The 20,046-nt window shown below is 38.7% G+C and overlaps 1 protein-coding gene across 12 annotated transcripts in view; it reads right to left on the bottom strand.

Moving 5' to 3' along the window:
• Window positions 1-331: 331 nt before the first annotated feature.
• The window catches only part of St18 (ST18 C2H2C-type zinc finger transcription factor), a 396,007-nt gene continuing 376,292 nt past the window's right edge, over window positions 332-20,046 (bottom strand). For all 12 annotated transcript variants that reach the window (XM_031366775.1, XM_031366773.1, XM_031366780.1 and 9 more), the window contains 9 exons: window positions 19,762-19,824; window positions 19,024-19,092; window positions 17,203-17,265; window positions 17,015-17,095; window positions 15,577-15,798; window positions 12,374-12,462; window positions 7,210-7,313; window positions 5,315-5,458; window positions 332-2,782 (listed from right to left, as the gene is read on the bottom strand). In XM_031366775.1, coding sequence (XP_031222635.1) covers window positions 2,642-2,782; window positions 5,315-5,458; window positions 7,210-7,313; window positions 12,374-12,462; window positions 15,577-15,798; window positions 17,015-17,095; window positions 17,203-17,265; window positions 19,024-19,092; window positions 19,762-19,824 — 976 coding nt within the window. In that variant the 3' untranslated portion in view covers window positions 332-2,641. The remainder of the gene's footprint in view (window positions 2,783-5,314; window positions 5,459-7,209; window positions 7,314-12,373; window positions 12,463-15,576; window positions 15,799-17,014; window positions 17,096-17,202; window positions 17,266-19,023; window positions 19,093-19,761; window positions 19,825-20,046) is intronic.

Raw genomic sequence — 20,046 nt, 5'->3', positions numbered from 1 at the left:
ATAAGAAAACAAAAGCAGGTAGCCTAGAATTGTCTACATTTTTCCCACTTACCTTGCATAAATACAAGCTGTATTCAGGACCTCCAGCAATGTTCATTAGATCTGGGCAGAATTATTTCTAGGTCTAGAAAAGGCAAAGGCACACACCATTTTGGAGATATTTTGTACACCAAGGTGTTAACCAATCACCAAGTGGCCAAGAATCCTCTCAACCCAGGGTAAAAGTGTTAACCTGGAACTGTTCTGTGCTGGAGACTTTCTACGGTATTAGGAGCTGTGGGGCATAGGGATGGTGACCATCTGTCTTGATAAAGTAAATATCACAGCAACATTCATTATCAATTTTTATTTCTTACCATACACCAAATGTACAGCACTGAACACAATTTTGTTGCATTGATGTAAGAAATATTAATCATTTGGAGAAATAGTATACAAACAAACTACTTCAAATAAAAATGCATACATCACTGCCTTTGTTTTTGTTTACAAAATACCCAATTTACAGTATCAATCATTAACATAGTTGAAAAGAAAATAATTCAGTGCATGTTATAAAACATAAGTACCAAGGAGGCAAATAAATACAGATACACTTCATAAAACTATATGAACACAAATAAATTAACTGAAGCTATGTAAATTATAGTAATAAATAAGTAGGATTGTAAGAGATCTCTTTAAATAAAATATATAACAAACTTGTTAAAATATTTAGCAAAGTAAACTTCTGTCTTTGTAGTAAGTGAGCCCATTTGTGTGCTTCTTTGAAGTGTTGTATAGCAAAATGTTCAAAGACATACTTTAATAGGAAACTTTGTGTCCCATTTATAGTAGACACTACTCACAGTAGCTGCTTATTTTAAAATTGAGCTTTAAATAAACACCTTTCCTACCTAAGAACAGACATCTCATTTTCACTAAACTAAGATTCAAGAGTTCAAACGAACCCCAAGCCAAAGATAAGTGTCACTTGATGCATAACAATATCCACGGTTCCATGAGAGTGGAGTGGCTGTACCACTTTTCATGTATCTGAGCAAGTAACAGTAGTAACAGTGAATTCAAGCCTGTGAATGCTATCACACTAAATCTAAATATTCATGAAGCTAATAAAAAATAAACACTTTTATTATAGCACAGAAAATTAAGCTCACACTAAAGTTCATGTGTACTTTCACATAGAGGCACATCTGCACATGAAATGTGTGTGCACACCAAAAAGGCAGTTTAGCTGGTTGTCTATACCTTTTCCTTAAAAAAAATAAATATAAAAAAACTTTTGAAACAATGCTTAATTACTTTACAGTCCCTGAAATAGACATTGCCTTTACTGCAGCAGCTTCTAAACTCTGGTCTAGTTGAGAATGCAGGTTGAATTTCATGTGTGGATGAGTGTGAGTGCATATATGTGTGGATTGTGCTGGTGTGTGTGTGCACATGTGTCTGTGTGTGTGTCTCTGTGTGTGTGTATAACATACTTTGTGTCACTTGTAGTTCAAGAGTTTTATCAAATTGAAAACTGTCTTATTTCCTAGGGAAGCAAAGACCAATGCTGCCAATATTCAAGGTAACCACTCAGAATGGAACAACATTTTTTTTTTTTCAGGCCTTCTGTTTTCCTTTCTATTCCAGTCAACCCAGTAAGATCAATGCTATTTCAGGGGGATATGGTATCTACAAAATTTCCATTTTCATGTGTCCGTGTTTATAAGTACAAATCTACACCAATATTGTCACTTGTATATTGTACTACCGTGTAGCAGGAAAACCCTGGCTGGTCACATCGAAGCTTATTTCTCATCTTGGGAAAGGGTTGCCAACTAGCCAGTGTGACTTGAAAAATGAAAAAGGCAAATGTGATTCACTTAAAATGTATGCTTTAAACAGTCCAAACAATAATTCATACTAACTAAATCCATGCAGCCATGTGGAATACTATGCTGACTATTTTACTTAATTATTGCTATCAAGTTCTGAGTGCGCTGTTTGCTAACATCCTGTGCTTTTGGGAGTGTGGATTTCCCACTAGTGGGCGCTATTTATCTTCATAATCTTTCACAGCTCACATTACCAAAAACCATTTATAAAACAAAACCAGTAAAAGAGAAATGGAAGTGCACAGTAGAAACCAAACTTGACCATAGTGTTGTCCTGACATCGGGATTTCCTTCACACATTTCTTTTATTTTGTTTTTCTCATTTAAACCCAGAAAGATATGTGATTTGAGAACAGCATTTCTATTTAAATCCCATTAGAAGATAAATTAATAAACACACCTGTAAAAATATGGTAGACTTCAAAATGCAGTTAAAAGATAAAAAACTCTTTGATTAGTAATAAATAAAATATAAAATGTCACTTTTTTTTTACATATACTTTACAAAATAAAGAGTGCAATGAAGAAAGAAAAGAAAAAGATATGAAAGTAAATGAGATCTAATAATTGACTGCATTGCTTTGAATCCAAAGAGTTTATCATAGTTTTTCTTTCCTTTTTATGTCAGCTGGGGGAAAAAATTAGTGCAATGTTGCAATTATAAACACAGGGGACAGCCTCCAGGCTCCGGGGGCTTTAGGACCTGCAGATCCGTGGGAGTTCATGGCTGTAGTGACCTCTGTTTCCTGCATACTGTCGTTCTACACATGGATGCCCTTCACTGCCTGCTTGATGCTTTCCAGTAGAGCTTTGCATTCTGGGGAATAGTCCCGTTCCAGATTGCTGTACATGTCTGTGAGAGTATTTACATATGCTTCAAAATTCTGCTCATTGATAGGCCCCTGATGGAGACAAAGCACAAGGAAACCAATCACAGAGGTTCAGCTGCCCCAAGGAAGATCAGGAGATAGTGACGAATGTTGCCAACTTACATAAATGGGAAGAAAGTGGTTTATAGGACTGTGGCAGTGTGAGATAGGACAGAAAAATGTGAGTGTGTGTGGGGGTTATCTGTACACTCTTAATCCATGGCATTAATGGAATGCAGTTGAATAGTATTGGGCATCAATCTGGAGCCGCATAACGAATGCTGTGCTAGAGGTCTCCTAACTATACGTCTTGTCTTGGGAAGAGTCTGGGCCTCGTTTGCACTTGTTCAGTATACAATCAGCTGACTGTGGAAAGTATGCTCAGAGGACAAAGCTTTTGCCAAGTGCTTCTTTAACAGTCCTAGGTTGAAATGGCAGGGATTTTAGATTTAAACCAGTTCACTAATAGTTGTGATAGAGATTTTTCTAGTATGGCAGTTCTGTTCATTTTGCCTTCTCTGTTTCTTTAGGGAGAATATCGGTGTTAGAAGGGCCAGACTTTTTCAACTTTACCCTTGGTAATATTTTGGCATCTTCTTTGCCTAATATAATGGTCTACTTAGTTAATTTATTTATTCTGTTTTTTTTTGAGACAGGGTTTCACATTGTAATCTTGGCTGGCCTGGAACTCTATATTGTAGACCAGTCTGCTCTTTAACTCCCAGAGATCTACCCGCCCCTATCTCCCAAATGCTAGGATTAAAGGGGAGTCCCATGATACTGGGACAGATGGGCAGATATCTAGACAGACAGACAGACACAGACACAAGGTATATGGATGCTTTGTATATATGTCTGTGCACTGCATATATGATTTGTGCTTGTAGAGGTCAGAAGAGGGTGTCAGATATCCCGGAACTGGAGTAACAGCCATGAGCTGCCTCATGGGTGTTGGAAATTGAACTGGGGTCATTTAGAAGGGCAACCAGTGCTCTTAATTGCTGAACTATCTCTCCAGCCTTATGATATGTTTTATAATGGCTTCGTACTAGCAGAATATAAATTGTATGCACAAGAGCCAGGAAATGCATGACACAAGGGAATATTCCCCTGCCATGTATGATGCCGCCATGTTCCCACTTTTTTGAAAATCCATGGTAAGTGATTTATTTACTCCAAAAAGTATGTGGAAGGAAGGACTTAAAAATAAGTAAAGAGCTAAGGTGTACAGAAAATGACCATCATCACTACTGTTTAGCAGGTAAGCTTTCTAGATCTGCAGACGATTTTGTGTGTCCAACACAGTTCAGATCTGGACTATGCACACTATCTAGTTGTGATTGTTCCCTTTTAGTTTATATCTCTGCTGTGTATGTGTTTCTTATACAAACATGCTACTGGACAAAGAATTTGGTAGCAGAGCAGATAGACCACATCAGGAAGTTCATTGTCCCACAGCCTCCTGATTCATGCCAGCTATGAATCTTGACCCTATGATGGAGGCTGAGCCATGACTTTCTCTACTAAGGGTGGGAATCTTAAGTGTTGAGTGACTAGGGAGCTTTCATGTCATCAGGCGTACAATCACTGCTACAGCACCTTGGATGGTCCTTGGATGGTAGTTAGGTACAATTATCTTGTTGTCAGTCATTTCTGTGGCACTGACAAAGAAGAAAGTCCTAAGAAATATACCTTTGAAGAATGAGCTAGAAAAACAGGAAAAACGAAGTTGATAATACCCAATAATATTCTTGACATTAGCCAAAGTTAAGTTATTGATTTTTTTTTTTGGTAGAGGAGATATATCTAAAACATTTAGGACTGAGAAAGATAAAGACTTTTTGTTAGTAAGTTGGATTGAGAATTTAAGTATTTTGAGTAAGTTGGATTGAGAATTTAAGTATTTTGAGTAACTCAATTATATTTTTATTGCATTTCTGTTGCTTTAAGCCCTCTTATGTGTTAACTAGCAATTTTGGTATAAGAATATAGGATCTGAGGAAATTAACAGCATCAGCAATGTAGCCCCTAGCAATGCATCTCCATCTCCAAAGACTGACTTATATTTGTGAAAATATAGAATAAACATTTTTTTGTGAATTCTAAATAGCTGCATACTTACAAATAAGGCATAAGGGATAAGGGATAAGGGATAAGGATGCCTTGGTCACACATATGTATTCTACGTTCCATGAAAAGAAGTTGAATATTACAATGAGATGATTGGGAGTGTTAGAGTTTATGAGTTGAGTAGAGCATGCTGAGGGATGTGTAGAATCATCTGTTTGGAAACATATTTACAGAGAGTGAGCTCTGGCATCTAGCTTTCATATAACTTTACAAAATAGCTTCCAGCAAGCCCTCATCCTCAGAGTCCTAGCCTTTTGGAATGTCACTGGCTTTAAATTATCTGAATATGAGTATCTACCATGTTCTCAGATGTTGGAATCACTGAACATGAGAATGAATCAGGATTAGATGACTGTTGACTCTTCAGTTACAGGGTAATGGAACAAAGACACTGATGTAGATGATGGGGCAGCAGAGCCTTGCTCTTGGTCTTACCATCTGTGGAAGCTGGATGTCAGCAAGACTGGAGATGAGAGCCTGGCTAAGCCCTGCCAGCTCCTTCAGCAGACTCTCATTGCTCTGTTCTATAAGCTTGTTCTCCTCCTCTATGGTCTTCAAGTTGCTCTCCATAGATGTTATCTAGAACAGAGGCAATGACATGAGAAGCAGAGCTAGAGGCCTTTAAAAGGTCTCTAGGGGAAATCCTAGATATAAGTACCAAGGGATGCCTAGATCCCAAACTGCAGCCCTGCCCTTGCTCTCTAAATGTTGAATTCAGATTTGTACTTTCTCTTGCTCCAGTAGCACATCTCCTTTTTGCAATGAATGACAACTTTAATGTTGCCCTTATTCAGGGTTCTTGCCCTTGTGCTTCAAGTTCATTGAGAACTTCTTGTAAAATATGCAGGATGAGGCCACTATCCACCTATGTTGTGGCCATGTGGACCTAGACATTTGGTGTGATGCTATCACATCTCACAGGTTACCTTTTATCAGCTTTGCTCTGCATAGTCTCTCCTTGGTCCTCATCAATTCACTACCAAATTTAGTCTTTTCCAGATCATATTAGAATGTACATCAAAGATGACTCAATTACTCTTAAAGCCCAAACCCTTCAAGGCTCCTTGCTCCATCAAAGTAAATGCCAAGGACATCAACATCAAGTAGGTTATTCTATGTGAACAGCCCAGTGTCATCTCTGGTACCCTTCTATAATTTGTCCCATATAGATATATAACCTCCAGACATACTCCTCTGTTGCTTAAATCTCTACAGTTCTCATGGCTAGGGCCCTAGACTGTCCAAAACTGTCTTCCCCATCAGAGTTGACTAGCTCCTTTATGTCTAAATCATACTGACACATTTCTTTTTTCTTGGGGCTTGGTCATCCTGTTAAATATTAAATCCTTCCTTCTTATGGCAGCACATTTTACACACACACACACACACACACACACACACACACACACACACACACACACACTTTACTGTTTGGCTTTCCCCACTGAGATTCATGAAGAAGAGGTTTTGTGTTCTTTAGTAATGGTTTCACAAGGAGCCTCATGCTTTCCAAATGGAAGCATCAAGTTCTTCCTGTGTATTTCTGTGGCATTCAGAAGGCTGGATGAAGAAACTAATTCAGAGGAACAGACCTGCTTAGGGGAGGACTGCAGAAGGCAGTGGGGAGAAGCTTATACTTTAGGAGGGAAGGAAGGAGAGCCAGTGGGAGAAGCAACATGAAGGATCCTCTCCCCTCTGCTTAGTCTCATTTTTCCATTTCTAGCTTCTTGCAATACAGTTATTTTTGCTTTTTGAGATGCTGAGGATCAAACCCAGAGTCTTGCAATGGACAGGTAAACAACTTACCACCAAGGTACTTCCTCAATGACAGAATTGGTGTTAGCATCTTAGAAATCCTGCACTGAGGGAACTTTCCTTTCCCAGTGGTCTAGGTTTCAACATTCCCTGGGATTTTTGTATAAAATATTTGTATAAGATCTGCTTTTAGCACAAACATCATGTAAAGAGTTTAATGTTGTATTTGCATTTTAAATAAAACTAAGGACTCTTTTCCGTTTTGACACAGTTCTCTATAAAGTACCACATGCTCTACTGGAGTCTGTATGGCCATCTGCTTTATTTGCTCATGATGGGGGCTTCTATGCCAGCTAGGTAGAGGAGGAGGAGTAACTCCTGCCACTGCTGCTGAGTCACTAGCCACAGGCATGAGCAACTCACTCAAGACTGACAGTAAGTGCCTGACAGAGCAACACATTTCTCTATGGTATTAGCAATGTTTTAGATGTAAGATTCAGGAAGGTCAATGTTTTGTACCCACTAGAGACCATAATCATTTTTTTTTAAGAAATAACTAATTAGTGGTTTTTAACCTGGGTCTGAAGTTTCATCATATCTGCTTCAATTTTAAGGTTGGATTCATTCAGTTCCTTGATTTCTTCATCCAGATGCCTAATTTCTTCATCACCATCAATACCTGTGAAGAGTTAATAGTTCACATTGAAAACAGAAGACAAGGCATGTGACAAGTTATTTTACGTTTAAATATGAGACCTTAGTTTCGTTTTTTTTTTTTTTTAACCCAAAGGATTATATTAGGATTCTGAAACAAAGAAAACAGTTTTGGAATTTAATGCTTTCTAAGAAAATGGAGTGGGAAAGCACTGGCTTTCAGGTACCTCCATTGTGCTCCACAAGACCTGGTGAGCCTCCATCACAGCCCCTTCAGCATGTTCCACTGTACTCTTTTCATATGTGAAATTGCTATGCCTCTAAAATTAAAATAACTTGGCATAAACAGTGTTCAAATCCATGCAACCTCTTGTATAGATGCTGTACAGACAGTGAGGTCACAGATGATATGGAGGCTAGGAACACAGACTAGATTTCTCTGTGTGCACATGGCAAGGCAGTACATGTAGTTTAGGAGAAAAAATACTGTTTAACTGTTGCTCTTGCATTTGGTCACTAACTAATCTTTAGGTTTTAATTTCTGTAAATACATGCATAGTATCTATGTGTGAAAATAACTGCAATCAAAGTTATGGACTGTGGAACAGTGTCCAATGAACAGGTGTTAGTTTCTATCATTGTTTTGTACAGTGAGTATGAATACATTTTACATATTTGAAAGTCTGGGAAAGGTAGAAAAGTGCCACAGCCTGGACTGAAGTTAATCACCAGTCTGGAGAAATGGGTCTATACTAGTGCTGGAGGAATATACAGAGAGGAATGAGTACAACCTGCTGCATGTTTGCTCAAGAGCATGTGGTACTGGGAACTGAAGTCAGGTCCTATGTAGAACCAATAAGCATTCTAAAGCACCGAGCAATATGTTTAGCCTTTGGATAATTTGTAATAATATAATATAACATGGAGCAAAATCCTGTAAGACCTGAACTTTTATACACAATGTCATAAAACAGGTGGCTATTTTATAGGCACTTCTGCATTTTAAAAGTGGGCCGTGCATGTGCCAAGGAGAAAAAAAAAACATGCAACAGACTGATTTCACACTGGATTCTGACACTCAATAAAAAGAAGACAACCAAGATGTTCCTAGATAAATCTGAGTAGGAAGCAACACAGTCTGACATAGCTCCGAAGCAGAGAGTGGACAGGGACAAAGGCTCATACTAGTGTAACTGTGATGCTTCCAAGAGGTCCATGATACCTAGAGAACTCTGCTGAATTTCTAAGCATCACACATCTGTAGGGAGAGCAGTCTTCTTTCAGGGAGCTAACACATAGGGGCTAGCGAAGAAGGGATTCTCAGTGACATGCATTTGAGTACTGTCAGCACCTGGCAGTTTTCTGACTTGAGCAATTGAAAAGTCGCCTTGCTATATTTCTCTGACACAGTGTTTTTCCTTTCTGTCTTTCTACAATCTTACTTCAGGTATTTTTTTTTTTCAAATAATAGATGAGGTGAGACAGACAAAAAGTATGAAGAATTTTAAAGTATTTTGCACAAGCTGAGTATTGTAAGACCCCTCACTGGAGAACATTCTGACTCTGACTTTAAAACTAAGAAGGCAGGCAATTGAGATGTGGGCAACTGACATGAATAAGATGAGCATCCCAGAGAGAGAACAGAAAGTACATGGATGCAGGTAGGAGAGAAGTGGGTGTTCTCAGCACTGTAAAAAGGTATACTAGGAGAATGGCTTATGAGGACCTCATGGGACCTGGAGTGGGATCAATGGAATGATTTTAAGGCAGAAAGGTGCTGTGACCCTTCCCCTCTATCTACATTCTCCATCAACCTTCCAGCCTTCCAGCCTGCCTGCCTTTTTTCTTTCCTTCCTCCCTCCCTCCCTCCCTTCCTTCCTCCCTTCTTTCTTCCCTCTCTTCTTTCATGAAGCATTGGAAATCAAATGTAGGATCCTGTTCATACAGTGCAAGTGCTACCCTGCCGGGCTGCATCTCCAACAATCTGCCTGATCTTAAAAACACATCTGGATTTTTGTGGAGAAGGAATAGATGGTGGGACAGAGCAGAAGCTAGAAGATATGTAACAATTATTCTTGGAGTCCTGGTTAGGTGTCAGGCCCTGACGCATGATCATGTGATAAGAAGTAAGGGAAAGAGATGGATTCAAAATATAATGTGAAGGCAGAATTTGCTAGACTTATGATAGATTAGGAGACATGAGAAGGAAGGGAGCTATGGCGAGTATTTTGCTGTAATAAATGGTATAGTTATAATGAGATATCTTCACAATGAGAAGGAACAGGGGCTGGCAGTTTGCAAAATGCTCAGTTTTGGCTATGTTATGGGATGCTTTTGAGAATTACTTCTAAGTGAGAGATTGGTAATGGGATTCGGTTAAGAATACTCACTGTTAATGAAGATAGTTGCTATAGTTTGGTTCTTATCTGAAGTCCAAGAGCCCACGAGTTAAGGCATAATCTTTAGGGTAGTACTTTGGTGAGGTTGTGTGAATGTTAAGAGGTTAGGTCCTGTAAGCGGCTTTAGATATTTAGAGGGCATGCCTTTAAAGGGGTTATGAAACACTGCCACTTCTTTCCTGGCCTCATAGTTATAAGGTGAGTGGCTTTGCTCTGGCACATTTTGTTACTATGATATGCTGCCTCATTGGTGGCCATGGCTGGGACCTCCAAAGTTGTAAGCCCACTCAAATCTCAGTTCTTTCAATTTCAAGATTTCTGACCATTTAAAATCACATTGGAAAGCTAACATGAACACAGCTACTTAATCAATGGTGTGTGATCTTAAGATTCTTAATAACAAATGGTTCCTTGAGCTTATTGGAAAGTAGAAAAGGTTATTGAGGTAAGAAACATGACTCAGCAGGTATTAAGTGCTTGTTGAGCAAGGCAGACAACCTGAGTTTGATTCCCGGAGTCTACATAAAAAATAAGATGCCACACCACCCAGTAGTAATATCAGTATTCCTATGGAGGGGTCGAGTGGCTGAGGCAACTAGCTTGGAGTATGCAGGAGAGTAGCATTAACAAGAGGAGAGAACTGACTCATAAACTGTCCATAAATTTGAAAGAGAGTGGGGAGGTATATGTGAAGGGTTTCAAGGGAGGAAAATAAAGGGTGGCATATGTGCATATACATACACAAATGATAAATGACCTATTCCTACAGGAACTGCTATGCATCTGGCTCTCTATAATTATCATCAAATTAATAAATGATAATAAATACATTATCAATTCTGAGATTTAGGAGGTATTTTAGCAACAATGTTGAATTTGGTTAGTGTCTTGTACTTTTTTCAGTAAGTACATTACTTATCTACTTCCACAGAGGCATTGAACCTCTCCACACAGAGTCAGATGTTCTATAGATGGGAAACTAAATATCAGGGCTGGGATTCAAACATGAGTTCTCTGCCTCCAGAACAACATCTCAGGGCCTTACTTAGGGCCCAGTTATCTGTGATGCGCCTTCCTTACACTCAACTTTAGATGGAATATATTCAAGATAAATTTCCAGAAATAGCTCTTAAGTTCTGAAAAATTGAATTTTTAAAAATTTTAAAGTTGTTGTGATTGTTCTACTTTATTATTATTTGTTGCTAATCTCTTACTGTGCCTAATTTATAAATTAAACACAGGTGTGTATATAGGGCTAATACTATCTGTAGTTGAGAATCCACTGGAGGCTTAGAAGTTGGTGGAGGATTTGTAATGTCACTTCTACTCACAGATGTCTGATGTGTTTCTGGAAGCATAATAAGATGTATACCCATGGTGCTCCTTTAAATTCATTATTGGTAGAATGTTGGAGTAGCTAGGTATTGCTATGGAACAATGAAAATTTACAAACACCCTATTATATGTTTATTCAGTAAGGTTTGCACCCCATATATATGCAAAGGTGATGTATAGAGAAGAACAAATTAAAGTGTCCAAATTTCACTGATGCACAGGTACTCGAGGAGTGAGATACTTCTAAGAAACAGCCAAAGTCCTAGGCAGAAGTAGCTGCAGGTAGTGGGTTTGTCTCTAACATCTAGGGGCTTAAGCTTTGATTTTCTGAAGGTCTTAGCAGTGGGTAGCCTGGGAGTGGAGAAGCACCTAAAGGATGCTGTAGGTAATCGGGATGAAGGTCTTCCTAAGTAGGAAGTGATGGGCAGCTTAAGATAGCTGTTCTTTCCATGGCATCACACATCTCTGACTTAAAAGCCCATATTTGCATTAAATAAGCAAAAAAAGACTTTCAGAAAAGAAACGTGAGAACAATTAAAGGTCCTCAGCTTGAGCACAGCATGAGAGTACAACATGCAAGAGGCCTGAGCTTCCCTCCCCAGCAGCAAAAATGAAAAGAAAATGGTTCTGGTTCAGCTCTAATCATGTACCAAAGACATCAGATATAATTTTGAAACATAGTACTGCTTTGCCATGGTGTGTCTGATGCTTTAGGAAGACCTTTGAGGGGAAAGAAGCAGGCCTGAGAGAACCTGAAATAATGCTGAAAGAAACATTTGAAAACTGCTCAAGGACCAAAACAATCTAGAGACCTCAGAATTAATACATTCTAATACTGACAGGGAACTGACACTAAGGACTAGGTAGAGAGAAACAGAGATATAGATACAGATACTAGGGCACCCAGAGTCACCATAAAACATCTGTTTTTAAAAGAAAACAATTAAAGGTTCAAATACAGATGCCAGAAATTGTGTTTATTGAAAATGTATGGGTAATATACACTGGAAACACATATGCATGTACACAGGTGTGAACATAAACCCATAGCCATGCATGTGCACACACATGCCCCTAGGAGAAAAACTGTCATTGAAAAGACTGAAGGACACAATTAGTGTGTTTCTCCACTTATCCGTGTGCCATTTCATACCTTTTCTTGGACACAAGCCTTATTAAATAGTAGAGGAGACATGGAGAAATTGCTTCTGAGATGGGTTACGGTTTTGGATTAAAGCTGAGGAAAACCCTTTTTTTGCACACTGAAAGTATGCTTTCACACAGTGCATACTTTCACTTAAAGAGGCCGGTGGTATTTAGTGCCTAGACCTTGATTGAGATGGTGACTTACCCCCAGTTGCTTTGAGTTTGATGGTCATTAGTTCCTCAGAGACCTTGACTTTTTTGATAGCTTGTGCATTAAGAGGGCATCCAGATAAGCTGTGAGAAGAGGATTTATACCCATGTGTGAAATGGATGTCATTTCTCATTAAATGATTTTTTTTTTGCTACTTACTCTTGATAGCTTTGCCTGCTCATTAATTATATCATAACCCATAGTCTCATTATAGAAAGGAACCAGTAGATATATAGTAAATAAAATCTAAAGGTCCTAAAGTAATGTAAACTATTTTACATTTCTCCTCTTAAATCAAAGTACAGGTTGTCATTGCTGACACAACTGGTCTCATTCACTTAGCAGAACACTGGTCTTGTATACTCACAAATGTGTGGTCAGTGGTACAAAGTTTATTTTCTGTAGATACAAAACTGCCCACAAAGGTCATGAACAAGGACTGTTGTTACCTGGCCAAAGTCCAAAAACATGACAGAGCCTAGTTCTTCCTGTTTCCATGCAAAGTACATTCTGATCTTTTTAGAGTGACTCAGTTTTAATAGTCAGCAACAAACACCCTCTCACTACAGAAGATTCAGTCTGCTTGTGTAAAGTTTATAATTTTTTTCTTCACCTATTAAAATATTATTTTTCATTTTAAAAATCTCTACACTGAAATGGGAATAAAGGCAGCTGTGGCAGGTGCAGCCAGGGCAAGGAGTTCTATTATCTGATATGGTGCACATGACCCTGCTCATTGAATCACTGCTCTCTTCTGCAAGCTTCCTTCCTTTAATGTCATTTGCTTTATTTAAATAACACCAGTGGGATAATGACAACCGTGAACAAAAGATGTTTTCCATTGTTTATTAACAAACAATTTTCTTGTTCTAAGCAGTCATTAATTCTTTTATGGTTTTGTTGTATCTTTGTAGAAACAATTTTTAGATTAAAACAAAAATGAGAATAATTAACCATTTAAAGTATTTTTCCCCACAGAAATGGGGTTTCAGTTTGTCTATAAAACAATCATTTCAACCTGAAGTTCAAGATGCTATGCCAAGTGGTAGGAAGGTTTTCTGGAGTAAAGACCTTAAATGTGAGCCATTGCATGCTTTATAGAATATTAATGTTGAATAGTTTCCTTATTCTTAAGGTACAGAAACTAATATAAAACATTAATGGTCATATGTAATAGGTAACATTATAAAATGTTATATGGTTTGGTCACCTTGGATAAGTGATAAATTATTTATGAAGGAAAAGACAATGAGAGGCACAACTTGAGGTCAAAATCACTTTGGAGCCTCGTTCTGACATTCATGGCCTATATAACATTCCTGAAGACTAGTTCTTTCTCTGTAGAGTGTGTATGAGTTTGTCTTCTTTTATCGTCACATGCTGTGGTCTTAGAAAATGGTTATGAAAGGGGTAAATACTTAATTGGTAAAGGGAAATGTTGAAGGTGTCTACTTTTAACATAATGGACAGTATTTCATTTGAAACTCCATATCTTCTCTCTTCCAACCTCTGTTTTGCAATTTACAGTACATTTCTGGTGGACACTGTTATAAAAATATTAAGGAACCATTAGCTATCATCACAAAGCTTAGAAACAATACGTGCTGACATGAAAATGAGGCTTTGGAAGGCAGAAGCTGGTAAATAGATCCTTGGAGCCCACTAGCCCATTAGCTTAGAATACTTGTTGAAGTGTCAGGCCAGTGAAAGATCCTCTCTAAAACAAAAGATGGACATTCCAGAGCAAAGACATCGAGGTTGTCCTCTGGCCTCTACATGTGTATGTAGATCATTGGTCACCTTCAAGTATCTTTCCTTAGGCCTTCACAGACATGCACATATATGCATGTATTACACTACCCTATGTCCCATGATAGAAGTCCTTTTTTGATCTAGAAGTGAAGCTTGGAAGACCTGAGAGCAGGCCTATGGGGTATGAACTCCATTGCAGCAAAACAAAACAAAACTAACCAAAAACATGAGTCTTACATCATTTCCATAAAATCAGCAATTCAGTTAAGGCATATCAAAGCAGAGGTGAGCTGTGTCTTCATGTCTTCTCATACTAGATTACGTATATTCCAGGTAGTATGGCTACAGATTTGTTTGCCTTTTTAAAACAAAGTGGCAGGTGACTCAGCTTAGGCACATTTGGTTTGTGACTGCTGTCCCTAGATAGGAATCATGATCCAAACATATTAAAACTAGGTATGCCACAGAAGCCATGGGCTTGCACTGAAAGCCATCAAAATAAGTCACTTGGAAACAAAATTGCCTAAGCAAGTTTTACTGACAATTTCAAAACAAGCAATCTCAGCAAAGATAATTTTCTGGTATCAATCTTAAGGGTTTCCTCTGACCTCCTCACAGAAAATGCAAATTTCTCCATAAGCTGGTTTTACTGGATCCTTGAAAGCAATCAATTCCTGTAGGGATTATTTTTTGGTATAACTGTTTTGTCTCTTTAGAACTGAAAAAGTTTTGAAATGTCCCAACTTTGATTAGTTTTTATACTGAGCATAAAGGAATCAAAGTTTTCCTAAAACTGTAAGAAGTAGCCTAAAAGACTAGAAGGGGGTGGGACACTCATTGGCTGGAAAAATATATCAAAAATTTTCTAGCTTTTTTTCTTTAGGTGGAATATGAGCCACAGAGCTGGACTAAGGCAGGGATTCAGTGATGACGGAGTGACATCATTGTAAAGCTCCAGGTTCATGTACCCCACGAGTACCTAGACCTGCTGCTATTCTCCAGGATGCTGTGGGTGAATCACATCTTACCAGAAGCAGAACATTGCTGCACTGGCCTGCAACTGGGTGAATGCAAGAGAGGTAGGAAGACAGAAATACATAAGTGAAGGCTCACAATTACCTGACATAGTAGAGTGGATAGCAGCACTTGGAACTGGAGCAAAGCATTAAAGACTGAGCCACTTAAAAATAGCGACGTAAGCAATATTTTAGAATGTAAGACACAAATGGAGTTTCTAAAACCCTTGAAATCTATGCAGTGAATTTTCAGAAACAGAAAATGCATCTTTCATTCTTCAGACCAGTCAAATATCTACTTAGCAAGACTAGGTATTATATATCTAAGGTATTATAAATAATAATATGTTGAGAGTTTTGACCTTACCCCAAGTAACTCACATCACAAACAATCACAACAACAACAGGAAGACAGAAAACAAGCATTACCTTCTGTGGGTGACAAAAACGTTGTTGACATGACCCAGACCATTGCATCCTGGCAGAGGACAGTGGGGAAGTTCTTGCTTGTTCAGTTTCCAGGAGAGAGGCGCCCCATTGAGGGGATTCTCTTTCTGTCTTTTGGCAGCCAGAGGACAGCCAGAAGCTGTGCGGTGTGATGTGTATTTACCTGATATGTGACCTTGGCCATCACACCCTATTACAGGACATCTACAGAAACACAGTAGAGCCATGATCAGGAAGTAACAGCTCCAAACTATACAGAAGCAACCAACAGTAGAGAGTTTCAAAGGACACCACCATATGATCGCTAATTTTATAATTTTTTGTCAACTTGACACAGCTAGTCATTAGAGAGGAGAGAACCTCACCTGAGAAAGGCTATAGGTAAGCCTGTATAACATTTTCTTAATTAGCAATAGATGTGGGAGGGCCCAGCCAATGTAGGTAGGGGCAACCCTGGGCTGGTAGTCCTGAGTTCTATAAGAATCCATAGAGAGCAAGCTAGTAAGCAACATCTATCCATGGCATCAGCTCCTGCCGCCAGCATTCTGCCCTGTTTCTGCCCTGTTGAGTTCCTGTCCTGACTTCTTTCAATGATTGACCATGATCTGAAATTGTAAGCCCAATAAAACTTTTTCTCCCTAACTTGCTTTTGGTCTTGGTGTATCATTGTAGCAACAGAAACTCTAAGACACAGCACAAGTAATGAAACAGCTTTGTGTTGGTAAGAGTTGGCAGGCTGTAAGCTGAGAAATTACCATGCATCACCTCTTAATGTTCACTGAAAACACTTTAGTAGAGAATGTTATTCCATTTTGCAGGTAGGGAAAGTGAGATTTGTATAAGAGCTTAGCTTGCTTGCCACACAGTTATCAAGAGATGTAGCCAAGCTCTTATCTACTCTTTTTTATTTTCTTTTTTTTAAATTGAAAATTGATTTAAAATACAAGGTATTTTGATTGGTTATCATTTCCCCTCCCCCAAGTCCTCCCAGATCTTCTCCACTATCCAATTCACTCTCTCTCTCTCTCTCTCTCTCTCTCTCTCTTCCTTATTAAAATACAAATAGGCATAAAAATAATAAAATAAAATAAACTAGAATTGGAAAAAACAATCAAAACAAAGAAAAAGCTCAAAAAACATATAGACACAAAGAGAAATACCACAATAAAACAACTTCCTCATGTTGCTTTCCTTTAAATCAGATGAGCAAGGAATAAATTTCTCTCACTTCTGCATTGTCAAAGAAGTGTAGACATGTAGTTACGAATGAGAAAATATCTTGAACTTCTGAACAGTTTGAGTCTCTAGCCAGAAATCCTGACTCTTAATGATTTATCTCCTCCAGGACTCAGCGACATCCTAAGGCTCCTCCCAGTTAGACAACAAGATACGGCCCACCCCAGTTGTTCATGGTACTTACCTAAGTTCAGAGTCTTCTTTTTCTTCCTTTGTTGGGGTCATTTTAATGCCACCTTTTCTTGCACGAGGGCAACCAGACAAGCTAAAAGGAATAACCAAGAATGGTACAATACCCTGTGATTATGATATTATGACTGGATATCATTGCCAACACATTAGTTCCCATTTGAGAAATGGGATTAGTTTTACCTTCTGTGGGAGGCATAGTTTCCAGTCACATGACCAGAACCATCACAACCTGGGGTTGGACACCTAGAAAACACAAAAACACCGTTGGAATTGGAGTTATATGTGGTCATGAGCTGCCTCACATGGGTGCTAGGAATTGAACCTGGGTCCTCCGCAGGAGCAGTAGAAACTCTTAATCACTGAGCCATCTCTCAAGTTCTTTATCAGTATTTTCTTTTAGTGCTTAGTAGCTTATAAATCTTCTTCTATATGACACACACGTTTATATGTTTTCTATTATGTCAAGAAGTATTTTTTTAAGATTTATTTATTATTTATTTATTACAAGTACACTGTAGCTGGCTTCAGATGCACCAGAAGAGGGTGTGAGATCTCATTATGAGTGGTGGTGAGCCACCATGTGGTTGCTGGGATTTGAACTCATGACCTTCGGAAGAGCAATTGGTGCTCTTACCCTCTGAGCCATCTCACCAGAAGTATTTTTTTTTTTTTCTGAGACAGGGTTTCACTGTGTAACCCTGGCTATCCTGGAACTCACTCTGTAGACCAGGCTGGCCTCGAACTCAGAAATCCCACTGCCTCTGCCTCCCAAGTGCTGGGATTATAGGCATGCACCACCACCGTCCGGCTGCAGAAGTATTTTTTTAGGATTTTTTTTCTTGAGTATCTAAACAAGAGATTAGTGAAAGATTTTTTCTTGAATGGATAAAACAGATAAATTACTTGTTAAGTGGTGGCATGAAACAATTATTGACATTGCAATAGGCCTTCTCAACCTACATGCTTCCAGTGTCTTTATGATTTATTTATTTTTTTTGTAACATGAAATTTAGAGAAAGTATGTGAAATGTTAGGTTTAAGAAGTGGCAATGGAAAAGTTTAGACTGAGGATGATGTTATGCTATATCTTATATTTCAATCCATTAATTACCAACTCCAAAACATCTTTATATTTCAATCTATAAAAATAGAAATCAATATTCAAGAATGTACCTTGACACAATAAATTTTACTTTAACATTTGAAAATGAGAAAAATGTTTGTATATTTCCAAATTCTCATTATTTCTGGATTTAAAACATCAGATTTTTATGTTACTTATTATTAAGCCTATAAGATGTACTATAATGTCAAATTATTGCATATTTACTATAAATATATCTATATGAAACATCAAATGTCAGGAAAATAAGAAAATCAATAACTAGATATTAATATATATGTAGGGACCTTGTAAACAAAGTAGAACTGAGCCGAGATCATGTTTAATAAAAGTGAAAGACAGCCGGGCAGTGGTGGTGCATGCCTTTAATCCCAGCACTTGGGAGGCAGAGGCAGTTGAATTTCTGAGTTCGAGGCCAGCCTGATGTACAGAGTGAGTTCCACTATAGCCAGGGATATGCCGAGAAACCCTGTCTCAAAAAACAAACAAACAAACAAAAAGTGAAAGGCAGGTGGGAGATTTTAAATTCTCATGATTTCTTAAAACTGATGGTGAATGTTTTGCTATACCTTCATTAGTCTGGTTTAGTAAATAGGTTATCAAATTAACAGTAAAAAGATTGTGTTTTTATGCTATTTGTTACAAATCACCATGAAACACAAGCACCACCCCCTTTCTTGCAATCCCTAGCAAGTCAGTTTGGGCAAGGTGTACGGGCTCAGCTTCAGCCCTCTTAGTGCTCTGACACTTGTTTTTTCTGCTACCCAGTCAGGTACAATCTTATTTCTCTTCACAAGGTAACCTGGCACAAGGCACTGAACAGTGAGGGCTCCACCAGGGTGAAGAGGGGCACAGAAGTTGTGCCTCCCAGCACTTACTTAAGCTCTTGAGAGTTGGCAGCCATGAGGGACTTCAGAGTTTTGTCTGCTAGAGGACATCCAGAGACACTACAGACGAAAGAGGAAGAAAAGTACAGCGCTGATGTGGATGAATCTGCTGCAAAGCATGGCCTGCATTGTGATACACATTAAGTTATGGGGGACCAGGGACTGAAAAGAGTTAACTGGGACTGAATCTGGCTTTACTGTTAATGAACATGGCCTTAAGGTAGTCTCAATTATTTGTTCTTAACTAGATTTGCTATTTATCAAATGAAAGGCTTTAACCTAATGAGAACTCAGTGATCAGCAGTGGCTAGCTGTCCATTCTCACGGCTGCACCAGCCACAGTGAAGAATCAGCTTTAAGCTGCTTTCCACAGGAAAGGAGATGCTATCATCAGGAAAACAACAGAGAGATCTTTTCATTGCTCAGCCTCACAACACCTTTATTTATTTGTTCAGGAGTGCCACCTCCATAGTGAGAGGCCCTTGTGCTTTCTTTGCTTAATGCTAGGTAGGCCACAGCCTGACATGAACCATGAGTCTGTCTATAACCACGACCAGAATACTCTTTTGAAGAAGACTCATTATTTCCACGCACCATATCTAAACCTCTGAAAAATAAAATAACATCCACCTTTAACTCATCTATAGAGCACCTTGAGGTTGCTAGAATCAGCAAGATGCAACAGACCACGATGATGAAACCTCGAGCACATACAAGGGCATTTGGTACCTGCGGTGAGACGCATAGTTGCCTGTGACGTGGCCACTTCCATCACATCCTGGTGTTGGGCAGCTGTGGCAGCAGAAGAGCACATCATGAATATCAAGTGCATTTCACAGATTATTTTCTTCCAGACAAATTACAAAGCAGTTTCTCTTCTCAAGACTGAACTGTTTAGGAGATGCACAAGCTAAAGCATCAAGAATTTAGAGGTTTGAGAGGAGAGAAGAGAAGAGAGAAGGAAGGGGAGGGGAGGGGAGGACAGGGAAGGGGAGGGAAGAGGAGGGGAGGGGA

This window comes from Mastomys coucha, unplaced genomic scaffold (genome assembly GCF_008632895.1).
Source record: "Mastomys coucha isolate ucsf_1 unplaced genomic scaffold, UCSF_Mcou_1 pScaffold14, whole genome shotgun sequence".
NCBI classification, from domain to species: domain Eukaryota; kingdom Metazoa; phylum Chordata; class Mammalia; order Rodentia; family Muridae; genus Mastomys; species Mastomys coucha.
The sequence above is the reverse complement of the archived record's forward strand: the minus strand, read 5'-3'. Positions and strand labels throughout refer to the sequence as shown.